This window comes from Diadema antillarum, unplaced genomic scaffold (assembly GCF_040938485.1).
Source record: "Diadema antillarum isolate AM-2024a unplaced genomic scaffold, OU_Dant_1.0 scf00000099, whole genome shotgun sequence".
In the NCBI taxonomy this organism is placed as follows: Eukaryota; Metazoa; Echinodermata; class Echinoidea; order Diadematoida; family Diadematidae; genus Diadema; species Diadema antillarum.
Genome location: NW_027270988.1, coordinates 348,943 through 368,366, shown reverse-complemented (window position 1 = coordinate 368,366; position 19,424 = coordinate 348,943). Strand labels below are relative to the sequence as shown.

General features: G+C 39.8%; 1 protein-coding gene across 1 annotated transcript; it reads right to left on the bottom strand.

Moving 5' to 3' along the window:
* Positions 1 to 281: 281 nt before the first annotated feature.
* Positions 282 to 16,554, bottom strand: LOC139718694 (dnaJ homolog subfamily C member 5G-like). Its single transcript, XM_071630153.1, has 7 exons — positions 16,488 to 16,554; positions 14,448 to 14,679; positions 11,500 to 11,581; positions 10,220 to 10,276; positions 9,149 to 9,301; positions 1,321 to 1,470; positions 282 to 453 (listed from the first exon to the last, which is right to left on the bottom strand). Exons 2-7 carry the CDS (start codon positions 14,546 to 14,548, stop codon positions 349 to 351), a joined length of 648 nt encoding a protein of 215 aa, XP_071486254.1. The 5' UTR covers positions 14,549 to 14,679; positions 16,488 to 16,554; the 3' UTR covers positions 282 to 348.
* Positions 16,555 to 19,424: the final 2,870 nt, after the last annotated feature.

Here is a 19,424-nt window from a genome sequence, read left to right as displayed (position 1 = left end):
ATACTTTCAGATAACTCTTAAATCAAAATATAGATTCAGCTCTTGAAAACTGAAGTAGCCATTTAATAACCAAAGCTGGTCTATCAAAAAAGAAGACAAAAATCGTCCTGGCTGTGAAAAGCTACGGAAGATAGCAGTGAATCACAGTCAAGTCACATACATGTACTCAAGTAGCAGGCAATGGACATCATACAGTGCGCCCCCTATCGAAGCATCGGAAGAGTCAGTTTGATAGGTGAATGTTAATGAGTGTCGCATTGTGCTTGCCATTCATCCAACACTATAAAAAGGCGATACATTGCATCCTCCCCGCTCCCCGCTTCCCCGCTCCCAAGTGAACACGGAAGGTTAAGGAGCGGGCATCGCGAACGCTTCGTTGTGAATACCGCTTTCCGAGCTGGGTTGGGTTGTCACGGTATCTCCATTCTTCTCTTCCGCCCTTTCCTTGTCCTCCTGCGAGAGGAAAAAGAAAACAAATAAACAATGGGCAAGCGCAGTTTAACACCTAGTCACAGTAACATGAGGGTGAGATAAGCCTCATGCGTTCACACAGAGCTAATGTCTGCGATAAACCATCAGAACGACATCCTGTCTATCCGCCGGTTTTGCTATCGATCTTTCTATAGCCTCGTTTATCACTTTCAACATTACATGACATTTACTGTGACTTTTCCTCGGCCTAGACTAGGCAGACGGTTTAACAGGGCCCACGTTTTACAAAAACAACAACAACAACAAACAAACAAACTAACAAACAAGCAAACATGTGCATAACGAGTTATGATGTGTATGACTCCATATATGCCCTCAAATATAGGGTGACTTTCAGCCATAACTCGAACAGCAAATAATTATGTCCTGCGAGTAGGTGTCCCTCCTCGTATAAATCCCTTATACATTTTTAATTTCGTAAGCACGAAAATAAATACATGAATAAACAAGCAAATAAGTCAACATATAAATAATGATAAATGGGATATCAACTTAGGTTGACGTGAGTAAAGAAAGAAACCGACTTCTCCATTTTTCCACGACAATCTGTGTTAGTGAATGGCTTGTATTATCACAATTTACGTGCGTATGCGTGTCTTCTTTCACGCATAGATGGGAAAAAGACAAGTCGAAGATACTTGTACGCTTTGAAAAAAAAATTTATATATATATAATATATATATATATATATATATATATATATATATATATATATATTTGTAGATACTTGTAGGGACTGTGAATAAAAAGAAAGAAAAATCTCTTGAGTATGGCAATTTTTATAGAAAGACTTGGAGAAAGAGAGAGAGATGAGTATATGGTACATACCGCCTCGCTGACGTCGGAGAAGTCTGCATCCTCGTCGTCATCGGGGGTCCGCCGGCATCGCGAGCACAGACCACAGCACCCAAAGCAGCAGAAGAGACAGCAGCAGCAGCAGCAGCATCCAGTACAGATTACACAGATGATTGACGTCACCTATCGGAAGCAAGAGAACAATACGGATCATGCAGGTTGCATACGATTTGACGGGAACACAATGATCATAGGCCAGATGCGATACTTCCATTTATTATTGCAGCAGATATGACTATGCATGCAACAACCCGGGGAAAATGTGACTTAAATTCAAGACTTCTGGCTGCTGCGGAAGCTGCAGTTCTCATCATGAATATAACGAGGTCGACGTCAGAATCTTCATCGTCCTTTATATCAATTTACTAATGAAAATTTACTAAAAATGCAGCCAACTGTGCGTCACTTTTTCATAAATATATCAAGCCAATGATTGCTCGTTGGATAAAACAATTTCATGTACATTAAACTGATGTAGATTATTATTCATCCCGTCGAAACGTAACCCCAAAATTCTTATAAACAAAAAAAAAATTGACTTCACTCAAAATAAACTATGTAAGGACCATTCTTCCACTGGACATGCTGGAAGGACGTCAGAAGAAGTTGATTGTTTATCGGCGAAACGTCGCACGACGTAAGTTTCCAATCCCGTTTTGTGATTTTTGATATCGAGTTCAATATACATTGTAACACAATGGCACCTAATAGTTTTTAAAGTTAATAACGCATAATAGTACACTCTTTTGTTGATGTCCAATCGTCGCTACTCGTTCGATCTATGTCTAACGGACGGTGGTTGAAGTAATCGTACAAATACATGAAAACTGTCAAACACATGCGATGATTAATTTGACGTTTTGAGTCAAGGTTTTCAGACATTTAAGCAGTACGAAAAAAAAAACGATTTATAAACAACATAACGCACAAGAAGTTAAAACATGTACTATTTTATTATCATAGAGAGCCTATGAAAAAGTGTGAAGACAAGCAACCAAGCTCGACAAGAATACTCATGATGTTTTCTTATTATCGTGTCAGTAGGCGTTTTGACATCAGCCCGATAAAAATCCAAGCTCGAGATATTTTCCTATTTCCCAAGTCAGAAAATAGCGCGCTATTTCGAAACATCGGGCTGATGTGAAAACGCGTATTATCAGCGTTTTCACATAAGCCCGATGTTTCGAAAAAGCGCGCTATTTTCTGAAAGGGGGAATTAAAAAATATCTCGAGCTTGGATTTTTATCGGGCTGATGTGAAAACGCCTATATAGCGCGCTACTATCCTGCTATTTCAGAAATTTCCCGAGTTGGACTCGAGAAATTTTCTCGATCAGAGCGATACAATTAGCGCGTTAATTTGTGTTCACATTATCAAATAGCGCGCTATTTCGAAACATCGGGCTGATGTGAAAACGCCTATTATCAGCGTTTTCACATAAGCCCGATGTTTCGAAAAAGCGCGCTATTTTCTGAAAGGGGGAATTAAAAAATATCTCGAGCTTGGATTTTTATCGGGCTGATGTGAAAACGCCTATATAGCGCGCTACTATCCTGCTATTTCAGAAATTTCCCGAGTTGGACTCGAGAAATTTTCTCGATCAGAGCGATACAATTAGCGCGTTAATTTGTGTTCACATTATCAAATAGCGCGCTATTTCGCTATCGGGAAAATTTCTCAAGTCAGAAAATAGCGCGCTATATCGAAACATCGGGCTGATGTGAAAACGCCTAGTGAGCCACCTGCAACAACTTCATGAATTCGAATAACATGAGATGCAAATAGTGGAACATTCCTGCATTGATTTGCATATTTCATTATCATTTTGCTCGCATTTCACACGTCACGTTATCACTTTGGTGCATTAATAGGCGTTTTCACATCAGCCCGACGTTTCGAAATAGCCCGCTATTTTCTGACTTGGGAAATTGGAAAAAATCTCGAGCTTGGATTTTTATCGGGCTGATGTGAAAACGCCTAATGTTGTCGCGTAATAACCAAGAAAGATATTGTCAAAGATCTCATTCCTGTACGGAGGCATTTGATTATTACGCCATTTTACCAGCTGAGTATTCTTCTACTCAATAGGCGTTTTCACATCAGCCCGATAAAAATCCAAGCTCGAGATATTTTTTAATGTCCCAAGTCAGAAAAATAGCGCGCTATTTCGAAACATCGGGCTGATGTGAAAACGCCTATTATGTCGTGTAGTAAATGTCGCAATTTCTTCCTTGAAGCAGAGCAGGTCTTTGAACTCCTGTTTCTTGCTTGAAGTTTACACCGTGATTCAATACATCAAACTGCCGATTGTTACTTTCCGATGCAGCCGGGGGATTCCTACCGGTTTCTACCGAGGTCGCCTGGTCAGCGTCCTGTCTAATGTCACTTTATAGAAAGGGACAATTATGAGGTGAAAGCTGGAGTGTCATCTCTTCGAGCAAGGCTCAGTCTTACTTATAAACACCATTACAAGATAACGCTTCTCCGACAAGGGAAAGACAGGTAAACGAGGACTGCTCTTGGCAGGCTTAATTCCACCGTCTGAAGAGTCGGTACATGCTTGATAGGAAGCCATCCCTTATAGGCTGATATCTGCAGCAAAGGTATTCCTGCTAATCAAGGACTAGTGAACAGCGATGGAATTGTGCGTTCCGGTGATATTGAAGTGCCTTCATTAACTATCAAAACCTGTATGAGCAATGAACCTGTTTTCAGTGATAGTATCGAATCACAGAATTTCAACCTTTCTTTGCTGCACGTAGCAGTCAGTCTACCTTACCAGGACTCTACCAGGACTGACAAGACACCACGCATCAAAAAAGGAGCCAGAACAGGAGCAAAATTTCACGATTTAACCTTCAAGATTCATCGGTAGTAACAGGACCCGCCCTGGGTGCGCTTTTCCGTTTTGCCCGAGGAACGGCGTTTTCTTCTACTAGTATATTACTCTTAAGAACGTGTCAGTCATGGAGATACATATATGTATGTATGCCTCTCACAGCTAATAGAACTCAAGGATGTCATATGCAGCAGCAGTGATGATCAAAAGCGATGGTCAAGAGGGGGTTAGCGGTGGCACCTAGCCGGCTTGCTTCTTCATCGAGCCCGGGGAGACAGATGGATGTGTTCCTGGCATCAGTTTGAAGAATTTGGCATGGCCCTGATTGGATACAGGTCAGTATCAATCCATGTAACTTTTATACGGGAGTACCCCGAGCCTATATACTGTATCATCATTAAGGTGTTCACTGTGCTTTTTTGTTTCATGGTGATACTCTCACTCATCACCATGCATCCTATCCAGAAATAAGACTTGATAAGAACTTTATGAAAGTCCGATGTAAGAAGTTTTGTGAGATGTTGTTGGTTCCGATTAAGAAAAAGTAAGAAAAAGAGACAGCACGTCATCCTTTCTCTTCCCATCTCGCTGTACTCCAGGAATTCAGGCTATGCACCGCCATTACGGAAAGCACCATTGTAGGACCCTGTCACAATTTCACTGAAATAGCTCGGTAGCATTGTCGTCCACATACGATGCAATGCAATAAAGCCAGCTCGTAATTAGCTCTTGGTATACATTGGTACAAATGGTCTTTCCTTCCTATTTTTTTCTCAGCTGGCTAGGCACTTCACTTGTCCTGAAAGCAGGATAATGCATGAGTTTGCAGGGACGTCACCAGCTTTTTTTCAAGGGGGGTGCGTTTTGACCCTAATGTAACGAGATTTTTTTGAGAGACATTTGGAATATAATCCCTGGACTTTTCATACTGTTTGTTTGTGTTTTGTTTTTGTTTTTGTTTTTTGGTTTTTTGTTTTTTTTTTAGGGAAACCAAGCGGAGAAAGGGCACCGGTGAAGCTAGGATTTCATCTTTTTTTTTTTCTTTTCTTTTTTTTTGGGGGGGGGGGGGGAGGGGAGGGTTAGTTTTCAATGGAGCGAGCAGGGGGGGGGGGGGTGTGGAAGTGACTGTTGTCCACCCACCCCCCCCCCCCTCCTCCCACGGTGAGAACTTTTTGCATTTTGACAAGTTTGTCATGTTTGATGTTGTAAAGGGTGCAATTTGTTGCAGGCTTTTTGCGTGTTTTTATCGGCTTGAAACAGTCCCAGTTGTTGTAGGTAGCAGTACCAAGTTGATGGAAATTGATGTTGAAAAATGTGCCTATAAACTATCATTTCAATAAACTTCTTGTATTGATTTTACACTGATATGATGAACGCGACCGATCCCGAGCAAGCGGAGCGAGCGAGGGGGAGGGTGTGAAAGGGGGTTAACCCCCTCCAACGGTTAGAACTGAAAATGCATTTTGATGTTGTAAATGATGGTTTTTTGCGTGTTATACCGACTTGAAACAGTCCCACTTGTTTAAGGTATCGGTATATTTTGAAGTAAATTGTTATTGAATAATTTGCCTATCAATGGTATGATTTAAATAAACTTCTGGTAATAATTCTTACACAGATGTCATGAACGCAACCGAGCCCGAACAAGCGGAACGAGCAAAGGGGAGATTGTGGGAGGGGGTTGGATTATGGAATGACGGTATGACACGACAAATTACTGGCAGCAATATCGGGAGAATGCCATAACGATTACATGCGAGCGAGCGGAGCGAGCGAGCTTCAAAATTTTACATTTTACAGTCCAAAAACTGCCTTACTTAGCCATATTTTTTCGCTTTGTAAATTAAGGGGGGCGCACCGGGTGCAACTGCAGACAATCAATGGCAGTAACAACAGGAGAATTGCATAAAGATTCGGCGAGCGAGCTTGAAAATTTTACCGTCCGAAACTGCCGTTTGAAGCTATATCTTTTTTGCTTTCGAAATTAGGGGGGGGGGGGGGGGACGCACCGGGCGCATCTGCTGGCATTTACTGGCAGCAATATCAGGAGAATTTTAATGCGAGCGAGTTGAGCGAGCGAGCTTCAAAATTTTGACATTTTACAGTCCAAAAACTACCGTTTGTAGCTGTATTTTTTCGCTTTGGAAATTAAGGGGGGGCGCACCGGACGCAACTGCAGACAATATAACTGGCAGTAACATCAAGAGAATTGCATAAAGATTAAATGCGAGCGAGCTTGAAAATTTTGATATTTTACAGTCCCAAACTGCCGTTTTAAGCTATATCTTTTTTGCTTTCGAAATTGGGGGGGGGGGGGGGGACGCACCGGGCGCATCTGCTGGCAAACTGGCAGCAATATCAGGAGGATTTTAATGCGAGCGAGTGGAGCGAGCGAGCTTCAAAATTTTGACATTTTACAGTCCAAAAACTACCGTTTATAGCTGTATTTTTTCGCTTTGGAAATTAAGGGGGGGCGCAAAGGGCGCAACTGCAGACAATATTACGGGCAGTAACATCAAGAGAATTGCATAAAGATCAAATGCGAGCGAGCTTGAAAATTTTGATATTTTACAGTCCCAAACTGCCGTTTTAAGCTATATCTTTTTTGCTTTCGAAATTAAGGGGGGCGCACCGGGCGCGACTGCTGGCAATTACTGGCAGCAATATCAGGAATTGGATAAAGATTGAATGCGAGCGAGCTTCAAAATTTTGACATTTTACAGTCCAAAAACTACCGTTTGTAGCTGTATTTTTTCGCTTTGGAAATTAAGGGGGGCGCACCGGGCGCAACTGCAGACAATATAACTGGCAGTAACATCAAGAGAATTGCATAAAGATTAAATGCGAGCGAGCTTGAAAATTTTGACATTTTACAGTCCCAAACTGCCGTTTTAAGCTATATCTTTTTTGCTTTCGAAATTGGGGGGGGGGGGGGGACGCACCGGGCGCATCTGCTGGCAATTACTGGCAGCAATATCAGGAGGATTTTAATGCGAGCGAGTGGAGCGAGCGAGCTTCAAAATTTTGACATTTTACAGTCCAAAAACTACCGTTTGTAGCTGTATTTTTTCGCTTTGGAAATTAAGGGGGGCGCAAAGGGCGCAACTGCAGACAATATTACTGGCAGTAACATCAAGAGAATTGCATAAAGATCAAATGCGAGCGAGCTTGAAAATTTTGATATTTTACAGTCCCAAACTGCCGTTTTAAGCTATATCTTTTTTTCCCACCGGGCGCGACTGCTGGCAATTACTGGCAGCAATATCAGGAATTGGATAAAGATTGAATGCGAGCGAGCTTGAAAAATTTCGTCATTTTACAGTCCAAAACTGCCGTTAGAAGCTATATCTTTTCTGCTTTCGAAATTACGAGGGGGGGGGGGGGCACACCAGACGTAACTGCTGGTAATTTAGGTACTGGCAGCAACATCAGGTAAATTGCATAACGATTCAATCCGAGCTAGCGAAGAGAGCGAGCTTGAAATTTTGACGTTTTACAGTTAAAAAACTGCCGTTTGTAGCTATTTTTTCGCTTTGGAAATTAAGGGGGGCGCACCGGACGCAACTGCAGGCAATTACTGGCAGTAACATCAGGAGAATTGCATAAAGATTAAATGCGAGCGAGCTTGAAAATTTTGACATTTTACAGTCCAAAACTGCCGTTACAAGCTATATCTTTTTTGCTTTCGAAATTAAGGGGGGCGCACCGGGCGCATTTGCTGGCAATTACTGGCAGCAATATCAGGAGAATTTTAATGCGAGCGAGCGGAGCGAGCAAGCTTGAAAATGTTGATATTAATACAGTCCAAAAACTACCGTTAGTAGCTGTATTTTTTTTTTCTTTTTGCATTAAGGGGGGGGGAGGGGCACCGGGCGAACTGCCGGCAATTACTGGCAGCAACATCAAAAGTGCATAACGATTCAATGTGAGCGAGCGAAGAGAGCGAGCTTGAAAATTTTGACATTAGTTTTTTACAGTCGAAAAACTGCCGTTTGTAGCTATACTTTTTCGCTTCGGAAATTTAAGGGGGGGGGGGGGTGGGGACGCCCGGCGCTCCCCTCCCCCCGGATCCGCCACTGGTAGTCAAGGGTGTCGGTTTATGTTCATGACTTGGGGAGGTATGACCAGCGAGGTGGCGTCGAAGAGACCAAGCCGGGGAAGGATGTCCAAAATCTATCTAAATAGTAAACACTGTAAAGAATACTATAGTAGATACGTATAAAAAAGTGCTGCCAGAACCAGGGGTGCGAATTGTTTTTGCCCACGATTTTTTTATTTTTTTTTTATTTATTTATTTATTTATTTTTTTTTTTTTTGGGGGGGGGTCTCTGGTGCAAAGTTGACAAAAAATAAATCAAAAAGAATAATTATTTAGCGCCCGGCGTTGAGGTCGCTCGAAGCCTGAAGGTTTTTTTTTTTTTTTTTTTTTTTTTTTTTTTTTTTTGTCTGAAGGGGGGTGCGTTCGCACCCAACGCACCCCCCCCTGGTGACGCCCATGGTTTGTCCGATGTAACAATTTTTATGGAATTCATATTCAAACAAAGAAGAAACTTGCGCAGAGCTGGTGACCGCTGGGATAACTAGTGCATGCCGTTCATTGTTACTCTTCCTCGGCTTTAATTTGGTATAAAGACTGAACATGTTTTCAATTTCGCTGCAAGGTGCTGGTCATATGATAAGCAAAGAAATCTTCAAAAATTTCCCTGGATAGAAAAGACGGTGACCGGCAACTGACTGAGTTGGTCTGTTGACAAGCTGCACTGCGCTCTGTTCTTCTTCCCCCGGTCACCATGTCACATGACATGATTGTGTGAATGCTGTTCGCGCGCTGCGTAAATTAAAGTCACTCATCTATTCTGTGCCTACCCCCATTTTACTGTTTTCTGAGAAAGCATCTAAATGATGTGAATGACTGTAAATGACGTAAAGAGAGAAAAAAAACAAGATTAAACGCAGACTTACCTTGAAGCATCGACTGTTCATCATGAAGTACCACTTTACGTAGTCATCGCCCACCTGGTCTGCAATGTACAGACCCAGCGACCCGTACTCGTCATAAATCTGCTTCTTCTTCTCGTCTGTTAATACCTTGTGTGCCCGATTGATTTCTTTAAACTGTTCGGTGTCATGATAATGATCAAAAGTATACATTACAAACATCATCGGTATTTTTGATTCATAATTCGTTAGAATCAAAAAACAATATCACGATCAATGTCCTTAAATGGCGCGGAGTAAATTTCTGCATGTATTTCTTCCACTCTACGAGCATATATTTTCGAACGAAATCGTCTCATGTAAGATTTTTATTGTGTATTGTTTTCCTTAAAGTCATAGGTCAAAAGTAATCGTTCCTCTACGGATAAAAGCAAATAAAATAATACACGTATCGAAATTAGAACTTGAAAACTCACCACTTGACTTTTGTTAATTGATTTCGTAGAAGACAGAGCTTTCCGATAAATATGATAATGATCAAAAGTATACATTACAAACATTAACGGTATTTTTATTCATAATTCATTAGAATCAAAAAACAATATCATGATCAATGTCCTTAAATGGCGCGGAGTAAATTTCGACATGTATTTCTTCCACTCTACGAGCATATATTTTCGAACGAAATCGTCTCATGTAAGATTTTTATTGTGTATTGTTTTCCTTAAAGTCATAGGTCAAAAGTAATCGTTCCTCTACGGATAAAAGCAAATAAAATAATACACGTATCGAAATTAGAACTTGAAAACTCACCACTTGACTTTTGTTAATTGATTTCGTAGAAGACAGAGCTTTCCGATAAATATGAGATTTTTTGATAAACGGTATGTATGCAAAACAAGAAACACGGGGGAAAAAGAACTTTGGCCTTTTTTGACATCTTCTGACATGCACACCGCGTACCCCTGATATAGAATATTACATCATTTGAGTAGGCCCTATAGCAATGCATGGAAATAGAATTAAAAAAAAAACCCTCCACTGGCATTACTGGAAAATAAAAACAAGAAGTCACTACTGATTGGTCAAACTTACCTTGTCCTCTGCAGTAGGGTCATCTCTGTTTTTGTCAGGGTGATACCTCAGTGCTAACTGAAAAAAAAAAGAACCGTAAAGGAGAATTAGGACCATGCTTGTTATATTATCAATCAACAACACATATTCACAGCCACACAAACGTACATAATTATTAGATACAATTTTCTGGTGTAACATACCAGCCGATTTGAGTATATATCGGCGATGGAGGCTAGTAATGTTTACACGCGCCTGCAAACACACCGCTATTACCTTCGTTTTGTGGAGTTAACCGACCCAGGAAATCACCGTGCCACGGGTGTATTTCTGAGATTTACCGGGAATATCATGAAACAAAGAAATGGAAATGAAATAAGAATGTTTCATCCTATGATTCATCTAGGCCCAAGGTTCTTAGAGTTAGTTACGTAACCTTTGTCCCACCCCTGCAAGTCGGTTACCTCCTACTCCGTCCGTGATAATAGACCATTAATGAAAGATTGAGTGAGCATGAGACCTTCAAAGATTCTAGAATGAGTTTGATGCTTTGAGACAGTTTAGCATCGAATGCTCGCCGAACAATCTCTGACTGCGTTTTCCTTCTTAAAGTACTGTAAGAAATTGTGCAAAACAAAATATCACTTAACTAATGAATAGAGCTTTAGTCTGATTTCGATCACAGATCCATATCGAATCAGCAAAAATAAATCATATATCAACAGCATGAATTACAATTGTCATGATAACAGGGTGTTTATTAGTATAACTGGTATGATTATTACAAATGAATGCTTTAGTTTCAGCCGTACACTATGACTGTGACACTTATTCATAGCGCAACGTTGAGGTATTTTGTAGTGACACTGGTTCTGCTACCATCAAAATCGCAAATGCACATGGCTCACTAGTCACAAAATAAGGAAACAAACAACAGAAAACCTACAGGTTTAGAGATATCAAGAACACACTTTAGTTGCAAATCTTATCAGATATATTTTGGAGTCATCTTGTCCTAGACTACTGGTTTAATACTTTAGAGATGTTGTTTTAAAGCGCCTTTGCCAGCATTACGAATTGCTTTATACAAAATGACGTGCGCACCTAACTTGCGTCCTGTATTCACACTGTGGACGAAAGAATATTATACGTGATTTGCCTACAACGCTGGAATATCATTGAAATCGACGACGAACTACCAGTATGCGCACTTAGTGACACTTGTATGGGCCACTTTGTGCAGAAAATTTTGTGTCAACAGGCACAAATTTCTTCTGAGAAATCATGAGAAAGAAACTTACTCTTCTGTACGACTTTTTGATCTGTTCATCAGTGGCATTCTTTGTGAGTTCAAGTAATGCGTAGAGTGACTCCCCTGACACGCTAAGAAAGAAAATAAGATTAAAGAATACAAAAATCAGACATGAAGAGGGAGGGAATAGGAGTGAATATATTACATAGTGAGCAAATACGTGACTATATGAAAGACACGCGGGAACAATATGAATCAGATGCGTGTGTAAGCTGAAATATGTTGTGTTTGACGGTTTAACTGGGGAAAACTGACATAGGAGGAGAAAATCCAATGTAAACTTCACTTGAAGAGAGATTATATTCAAGAAAGAATTTGAGAATGATGGTGGGGCATATTTCATTGAATTACTCATTTTGTCAATATTGACCGGTCGCTGTTAAGCTACTAAAATATATAAATATACACGTCTTTCATGTCCCATCTTGTCTCATTTTGTGCCTCCCTCCGCCGCTGTTCGTTGTCTCCCCCTCTCCTACCCCCCCCCTCTCTCTCTCTCTCTCCCTCCCTCTTTGTTACCCCCCCCCCCCCCTCCCACCGATTTCCATCATACCAAGGAGCTTTGAAGCTCCTTGATCATGCTTGCACCCAAGTCTCTATCTCAAATCGAAGTATGTGCAAACAGCATTATCTCTCTCGAGCATGTCGAGTACAAAGTATAACGGTCATTACTTGGTATATGCATGCACTGCTTGCCAATATGCGGTGTAGGTATGTTCATACGTAGTTTCAAGTTTATGAATGGACCTTTGATATTCATCTTAAAGGACAGGTCCACCTTCATATACATAAGGATTGAGAGAATGCAGCAATATTATTAGAACATATCAATGAAAGTTTGAGGAAAATTGGACAATCCGTTCAAAAGTTACGAATATTTTAAGTATCTGCGCAGTCACTGCTGGAAGAGGAGACTACTATAGTGTATGATGTCACATGCGTACAACTATATAAGGAAAATAAAAAGAGAATTTCATAAAACTTTACTTTTTGAATAAAGTGCACATTTCTTCGACTTGCTACTGACGTATGTTAAGGGTAATATTATTCCCCCTGCCTTCTGAACGAGAGAAGTCGAGTGTTCTTTTGTTATGCGAGAAAAATGGAAATAAATATGTTAAATTTTCTTTATTCTTTCCTTATAATATCGTCTGTTGAGAATGAGAAGGGCGTTAAGTTGTCTCGAACACTATGGGTTTTGTGACAACTTAACGCCCTTATCATTCTCAACCGACGATATTATAGTTGTACACATATGACATCACGAGCTATAGTAGTCTTCTCATCCAGCCGTGACTGAGCAGAAACTTCAAAAATTCATAACTTTTGAACGGATTGTCTGATTTTCCTCAAACTCTCACTGATGTGTTCTACTAATATTGCTGCATTCACTCAACCCACATGTCTATGATGGTGAACTTGTCCTTTAATGTGTAATATCTGATTTCTCAATCTCGTCCATCATAATACATGTATTCAGAATGTTTTCACGAGTGTAAATATTCAGAATGTTTTCACAAGTGCAAATATTCCGTATATGGAGTGATATACGAGGAACACCTGGCGGAAAATAGACTTATATAGACCTTAAACCATAACTGTCGAGTAGATAACTGCTGTATTCATTGAACATATCGAAGACTTCCTTAACTGTCGTCAAAGACATGCCAAACACAAGAACGACATAATGAACAATTACACAATAGGTCTGCTACAGTTGGTCGGAATGTAGGCCTTGTATATAGTGCTCGGTCTTCTTTTTCACATCTTATGACTCTCTTTCGCTTTCTCTTCCTCAGCTTCCATCTCTCGCTCGTGTGTTTTTTATTGTTGTTTTTTGTATGTGCTTGACTTTCTCCACAGCAGCCATTGTAACCTTCGTTCATTCTGTGTCTTCTCTCTCTCTCTCTCCTCTTCCTCCTCCTTCTTTTCCTGTTCTTATTTTTTAATCCATCATTTCTCTTCTTTTCCTTGATTGCAGTTAAACCAGCGCAATAACAGCAAATGGTGTCTACTTTGTCTTCTTGCCAATTTTTACTTTCTTGTGTCACTTACATATAAGATTTTAATGTATATACACGGACTAATGAATTACTAATTGATCATACAATCTTAATCTAAACCCGGCTCCTTTCATCTAATTTACTCACAATCTTCCTCATTCGATGATTTCGCATTGACAGATATCTCATCTTGTGTGGACGCTGACTATATAGGGAAGTAATTGGGAAGAAATTGCGGTTTGACCCCCCCCCCCCCCCAAAAAAAAAAAAAAAAAAAAATCTTGTGATGGGACAGTCGCCTTTCTGGACCCTTTATACGAGAAGTAAAAGTTGTTCTTGAACGACGAATCTTACAATCAATGTCTGTTCTCTATCATACTGGTCAGGACATTGCAAATATGATTATTTTTTCCTATTTGCCTGAATAGGCATTTCGGGCAATAAGGGAATAGACCTCTTTAAGCGGGCAAGTAGGTGTTCAAATATTTCCCTTGCCCATAACGCCGAGATTTAGTTGTCCACAGCGAGTGGGCATATAGGTTTGTCACGCCCGGTGATGGGATAACATTCCGCATTATACGCAATACATTATTGACATTAGGAGTGCACAATGGTAGTTTAAACCTACCATCGATTATGCAAATTACGATTGTGTATACAACAAATTTGATAAGAAAGACATGTTGACATGCGCATGTAACAACGTAGATGCACCTATTTACTATAGTCCGTGGACTAAATTTCAAATTACGACTTTGATTTTAATCATTTTGTGATTTCTGGTCATTATGTCTTGTATTGCCTGTGTGGTTCTATGCGGTTATATACGCAGTCAAACCTGCCTTAGTGACCACCTGTCTTTAACGGCCACTGTTTTCTACTCCCTTAGATAGCCGCTCTAGACAGGTTTGACTGTATCTCCACATCTCCTCACCTCATCGATCGGGCATCAGACTGTGCTTTGCTGGTGTTTTCTTGCCCGGACTGCTCGGCTTCCGCCTCCTTCTCCGATGGAATCTTCTTCTCTTCATCCATTATTCACTCCTTGATAGGCCAGTCTTGAATGAAGACTATCCTCCCTTTTACTTGCTCCTGAAGAATAAGATTGATCTTGGCTCTGTCTTCTCATAAATGTGATGTCGTGCTGCACATGAAGTCCTAAACATCTGACGAAATCATGATACAAACACGGAAGTCTTATGACCAACTAGTTAGACATTATCAGAATATCTAATCACAAAATAAATATGCAGAGGCTGCAGAACTGGCGGAACACTAAAATTAACCCTTACATGCGGGAAAAACGAAACAGTAGTATTTTATACGGTATTCATCGAATTACAAGTTATGTACACCAACAGAAGTGGTTGAACAAGAAGTACTAGTACTACTACTAGTATTAATAATAGGAGTAGCAGGTGTAGTAGTAGTAGTAGTAGTAGTAGTAGTAGTAGTAATCATAATATTAATACAAGTTGAAATGGTTAGGTAAATCATTTTGATAGTGATATATTTTTCATCAAACAGTATATCAAATCGTAGATCTAATTGGCATCAAATGCTATGGGGAAACAGTCCCGCTGAACATCTAATGATCGAGAATTAATTCTTTTTTTTTTTGGAAATACGTCGAGAACTCAATTCCTGCTTTGTTTCGAAGTTATTGTCAAAGCAGTGTCAGAGGAGGCAAAATTCCCCTGACACTAAACCTATGCCGTTGTGGTTCAAGACTATACTGTAGTATACTCTCCAAAAAAAAATAAGCTTATTGCTTGATATCATAGAGAAAAAAATATATAATGTGCACGATCACTTTAACAGCAATTACCTTGAAAAAGCCTTCATGCAAGTTTCAAAATGTACTGAGAAACCGGCTTCTCAATATTGGATAGACAACACGTATATCTTATCATACATTCTGATATGATTATTACAAAGATGATTGACGGGATTCGCGTCGACATTTTGAGCGCACTGTATAGATGGTTGTGGTTAGAAATAAACACTTTGACAAAGTATGGTTGCGCTAGTACGATTGTAAAGATCAGTAGTATGCATCTATATGTTATTATAGCTAGAACAGATAAATACTCTGAATGTTATTTATACTAATCAACGTTGGCTACTACTGCGCTATAATTTGAATTTTTAACAAGTGACATCAGAGACTATTGACCGAATATCCTTAATTTCTCTGTTTTCAGCACGCGTGAGGAAAGACAAGTATAGAACCTTACATTGATGACGGTCTCAAATTTGCTGGGCAACGTCAACCCCGCGAGTGACGTATCCATGGTAACGCAAAGCTACGGGATAATTTTAGTGAAGATGAACGACTGATCACATCACACCGCACCGAAGAGTATTTTGAGAAGCTGTTTCACTCGATTGCAGAGCTACCAGCTACTCATACGGTTTCAATTAGCGTTTTTTAATCTGCCTTGAAATGATTATTGCGGAGTCATTCTAAATAATTAGGCCTATATTCCCGTTGACAATGAATCAAACAACAGTAACTGATGCACTGTCATTTCTAAGTCTGCATCAGAGACACGCACGTGAAGCAGCTGTTAAAATTGTTTCTTTACCGTACCTCACTCTGTTGGTGAACTTTCTAGAAAAAGACCAACATTGTGTTCCAAGCCCGTTAACTGAACACCACAAAGATATAGTATTTAGACATTGAATAAAGCGCAATGAGGCCGCGAACGGGGCGGAATGAACGGTCAGCTGTCGCGAGTAATTAGCGAATATCAGCAATGCCGCCTCGATGGACGTACCCCACAAACTATAATAGTGACGAGACATTACCCCTGCAGCCCTGGCCGGCTCAATTCGATGCGGCCTCGTTGAACTACGCGGATGTTAAAAGCACGTTGCATCACATAATTGCCTTATCAACATTCAGTGATCAACATTGAAGCGATCACGAAATATCACATTACAAGCAGCACATATTTATATTATAACTCACCTTTCCGCCACCTGTGTGTAGGTAGGTATTCATGTCATGTTCGTGCTTCCTTGTCGACCAAACTGAGCGCGAAAAGGCCGCACACACTTGGCACACAAGGCGGTTCTTAAACCCGCACGCATCGGCATTGTAAAGGAGGGAGATTCCGTTCAAAGTTCACGCCAAAGGAGCTGCGACAATGCAGCACAGACGGAGCCCTCAAAGAACATGAGGGTAGGCAAAGGGGCGGTTTTCATCGATTTACCCATCATCGTTTATCAGTCTCACGAAACTAACCCACTTATGAGATCAGCGCAAATTACGTAACCACATCGTCAAATAGGGCGGAATGTATGTAACGACACCAGTTCGCACGTTTGGAGAATGCTGTAGCTGTACTTGTTGTAATGCCATGTAACAATGACAATTTCTCTTAATATAAGGTCTTTAAGGTCTTTAAGGTCTCGGTATCGATGTAAAGACCGTTAGCGATTGAATGCAGTAGTTAATCACTTCTCAACGTGACATCAATTGCATGAGCTCCCTTTCTATTCATTGCCAATGAATCACAGTCTATACGTCTCTTTCTACCTTCCTGTCTCTTCACTAAATACGTTGCTAACTTCATTGCTCTTTCTCATGTTATTAACCGATATTAGTGGGGTGGCTTAGTGACAAATATACTGATAATCGTGACACGCCGGACAAAAGTGTCATTTTTTCCTCAGACATTTGTATATATATGAGGATCAAAATTAGGGGGTGCTCCAAGAAATCCGCTAACAGAAAAGATGAGAAAATGCCCTTAATTTGTACATAACAATAGTGTCTGAATTCAAAGACTATACACAGGGCATTCGCCAGGTTTCTGTACAATGCAATGCAATGTACATGGTTGCTAGTCTTAAAATTCAGACCCATAATACGACATATTGTGTGCATGTTTACAGTAATACACCATTTTTACTGGTTTTCCTATGGTAACAGGTGGTTAGTCTGTGTTGCAGACCTGAGGGAGGTGTGTTGGAATAGTCCAGTTTTCTTAAGCACCTTTTCATTAAATAATTTCCTATAATTTCTGGTAAAGGATTTTTTTAGTACTGTCTACCTCCTGTAGAGAAATGGCAAAGAGTGACATGTGACTCTGGCTCAGATACTTTAAATCTTAGGCAATGACTGAGCCAGGTGTAGGACTATGTCACAGTTCATTTTTTCTCCCAGAACTACTAGTTTACCAGTAGAAGAGCTGCATATTCCATTGAGAACTTAAGGTTTTGGGTATTGACCTACATATTTCCTAACAAATTTAACCCGTTTCCTCCAAGATTGTGTGAATTCCATAGGTTTAGCGCAGGGATTACCTGGTTCCCGTAAGCAATTTTTATAGTCCGCACCTCCCCTCTTTATATGTTTCTTATTTCTTGTGGGGGTTATTCAAATGTTTAAAAAGGTTAAAAGTCTATTTTCATAGATGAAGTTGAATTTAGACAATTTGAATATTTTTAAAAATATATTGATATTTGTAATTTCACTCATAAAGACTTAAAGCGGTTTGAATATTTTTGGTCTGATAGCTATGTATAGACATGTTATTAAAAAGTAAAAGCAATGTTTGATTGGTTCACATTATCCAAAGAGGGTGGGATGTAGTTGGCTGGTGAACAAAGTCTATGGGGAAGTTTAAAAAGTTGATAGAAATAAAACAAAATCGGCATAGAGCAGAATCTAAATCACAATATGATATGACAAAATTCCCGACCCCAAAGGCGGTTGATTCTATGATGCTTTATGTCAAAATACATTCCACCCAAAATACATGTGATTGATAGGAGGAAAAAGTATAGTACATTAAAAACAATATAGTTCAACTAACCCCATTAGTCGAGCAGCATAATGAAATGATTGTTAAGTTTTATCGCCTTGTCAATTGAAGATGATGTTACATAATGACAATTATCAAAGTCAGCTAGATCTACGAGTATATCAAGAAACCAAAAAGAAGGGGTGGGGTGGGGTGGGGAGAGAAGAATGAAGTAAGTTATTAGTATTTGTAGTTTTGGTTTTCAGTATATTCATTTTAATTTCCTTAATTTCCGTTAGGTCATCATGGATTGGAGCATTTGTGTACTAGTAATCTGCCAGGAACAAACACAAGAAAAACTTAAAGGTCCTATATTATACACTTTTGGGAGAGTGACTTGAAAAAAAAAATGTTCAGGATATCACATTTTATGCATAATATGTGTAGGTCTGGGGGCATTTCATGAAGCATTTTGTCCGACAAGTTGTCGGACAAATTTGCTCTCTGCCAATCAGATGCAAGGATTTCTGTAGTTTGTAACAGTTTGTCAGAAAAATATCTGACCAAACTGCTTCATGAAATGCCCCCCTGGGGGGCATTTCATGAAGCATTTTTGTCCGACAACTTGTCGGACAAAAATGCTCTCAGCCAATCAGATGCAAGGATTTCAGTAGCTTTTAACATTTTGTCAGACGAAATATCTGACAAAACGCTTCATGAAATGCCCCCCAGTTGTATCACAAGACATCCTACCATATACAGTTTTTGCAATCAAAGCAAACATATAAAGAGATATCAGTATTTTTCTCATTAAAGCATAAATGCGGACGGTTTAGTCTGGAAACATGTTATCATAGAAATATTGTTCACATTTTGTGTTATTAACAATACTTAACATTGATTATACAGATTCATTTTTTACAGAGGTTCTTTGTATCCGTAACTTACACTTAAGAATAATTTTCAAGCACTAATTTTGGGTTTTTGCCTTTAATTATCCACAAAAAGGAGGACTCAGTGCATAAAAGGTGTATGCTTTATTTTTGGAAAATGTTGAGGAGATCAGGAAAATAATATATATTGATGTAGATTTTGGACCTGAAGGAGCAGTTGAAGCATTTTTAAGAAACAATGCCTTGTGGCATCGTTCTTATCAT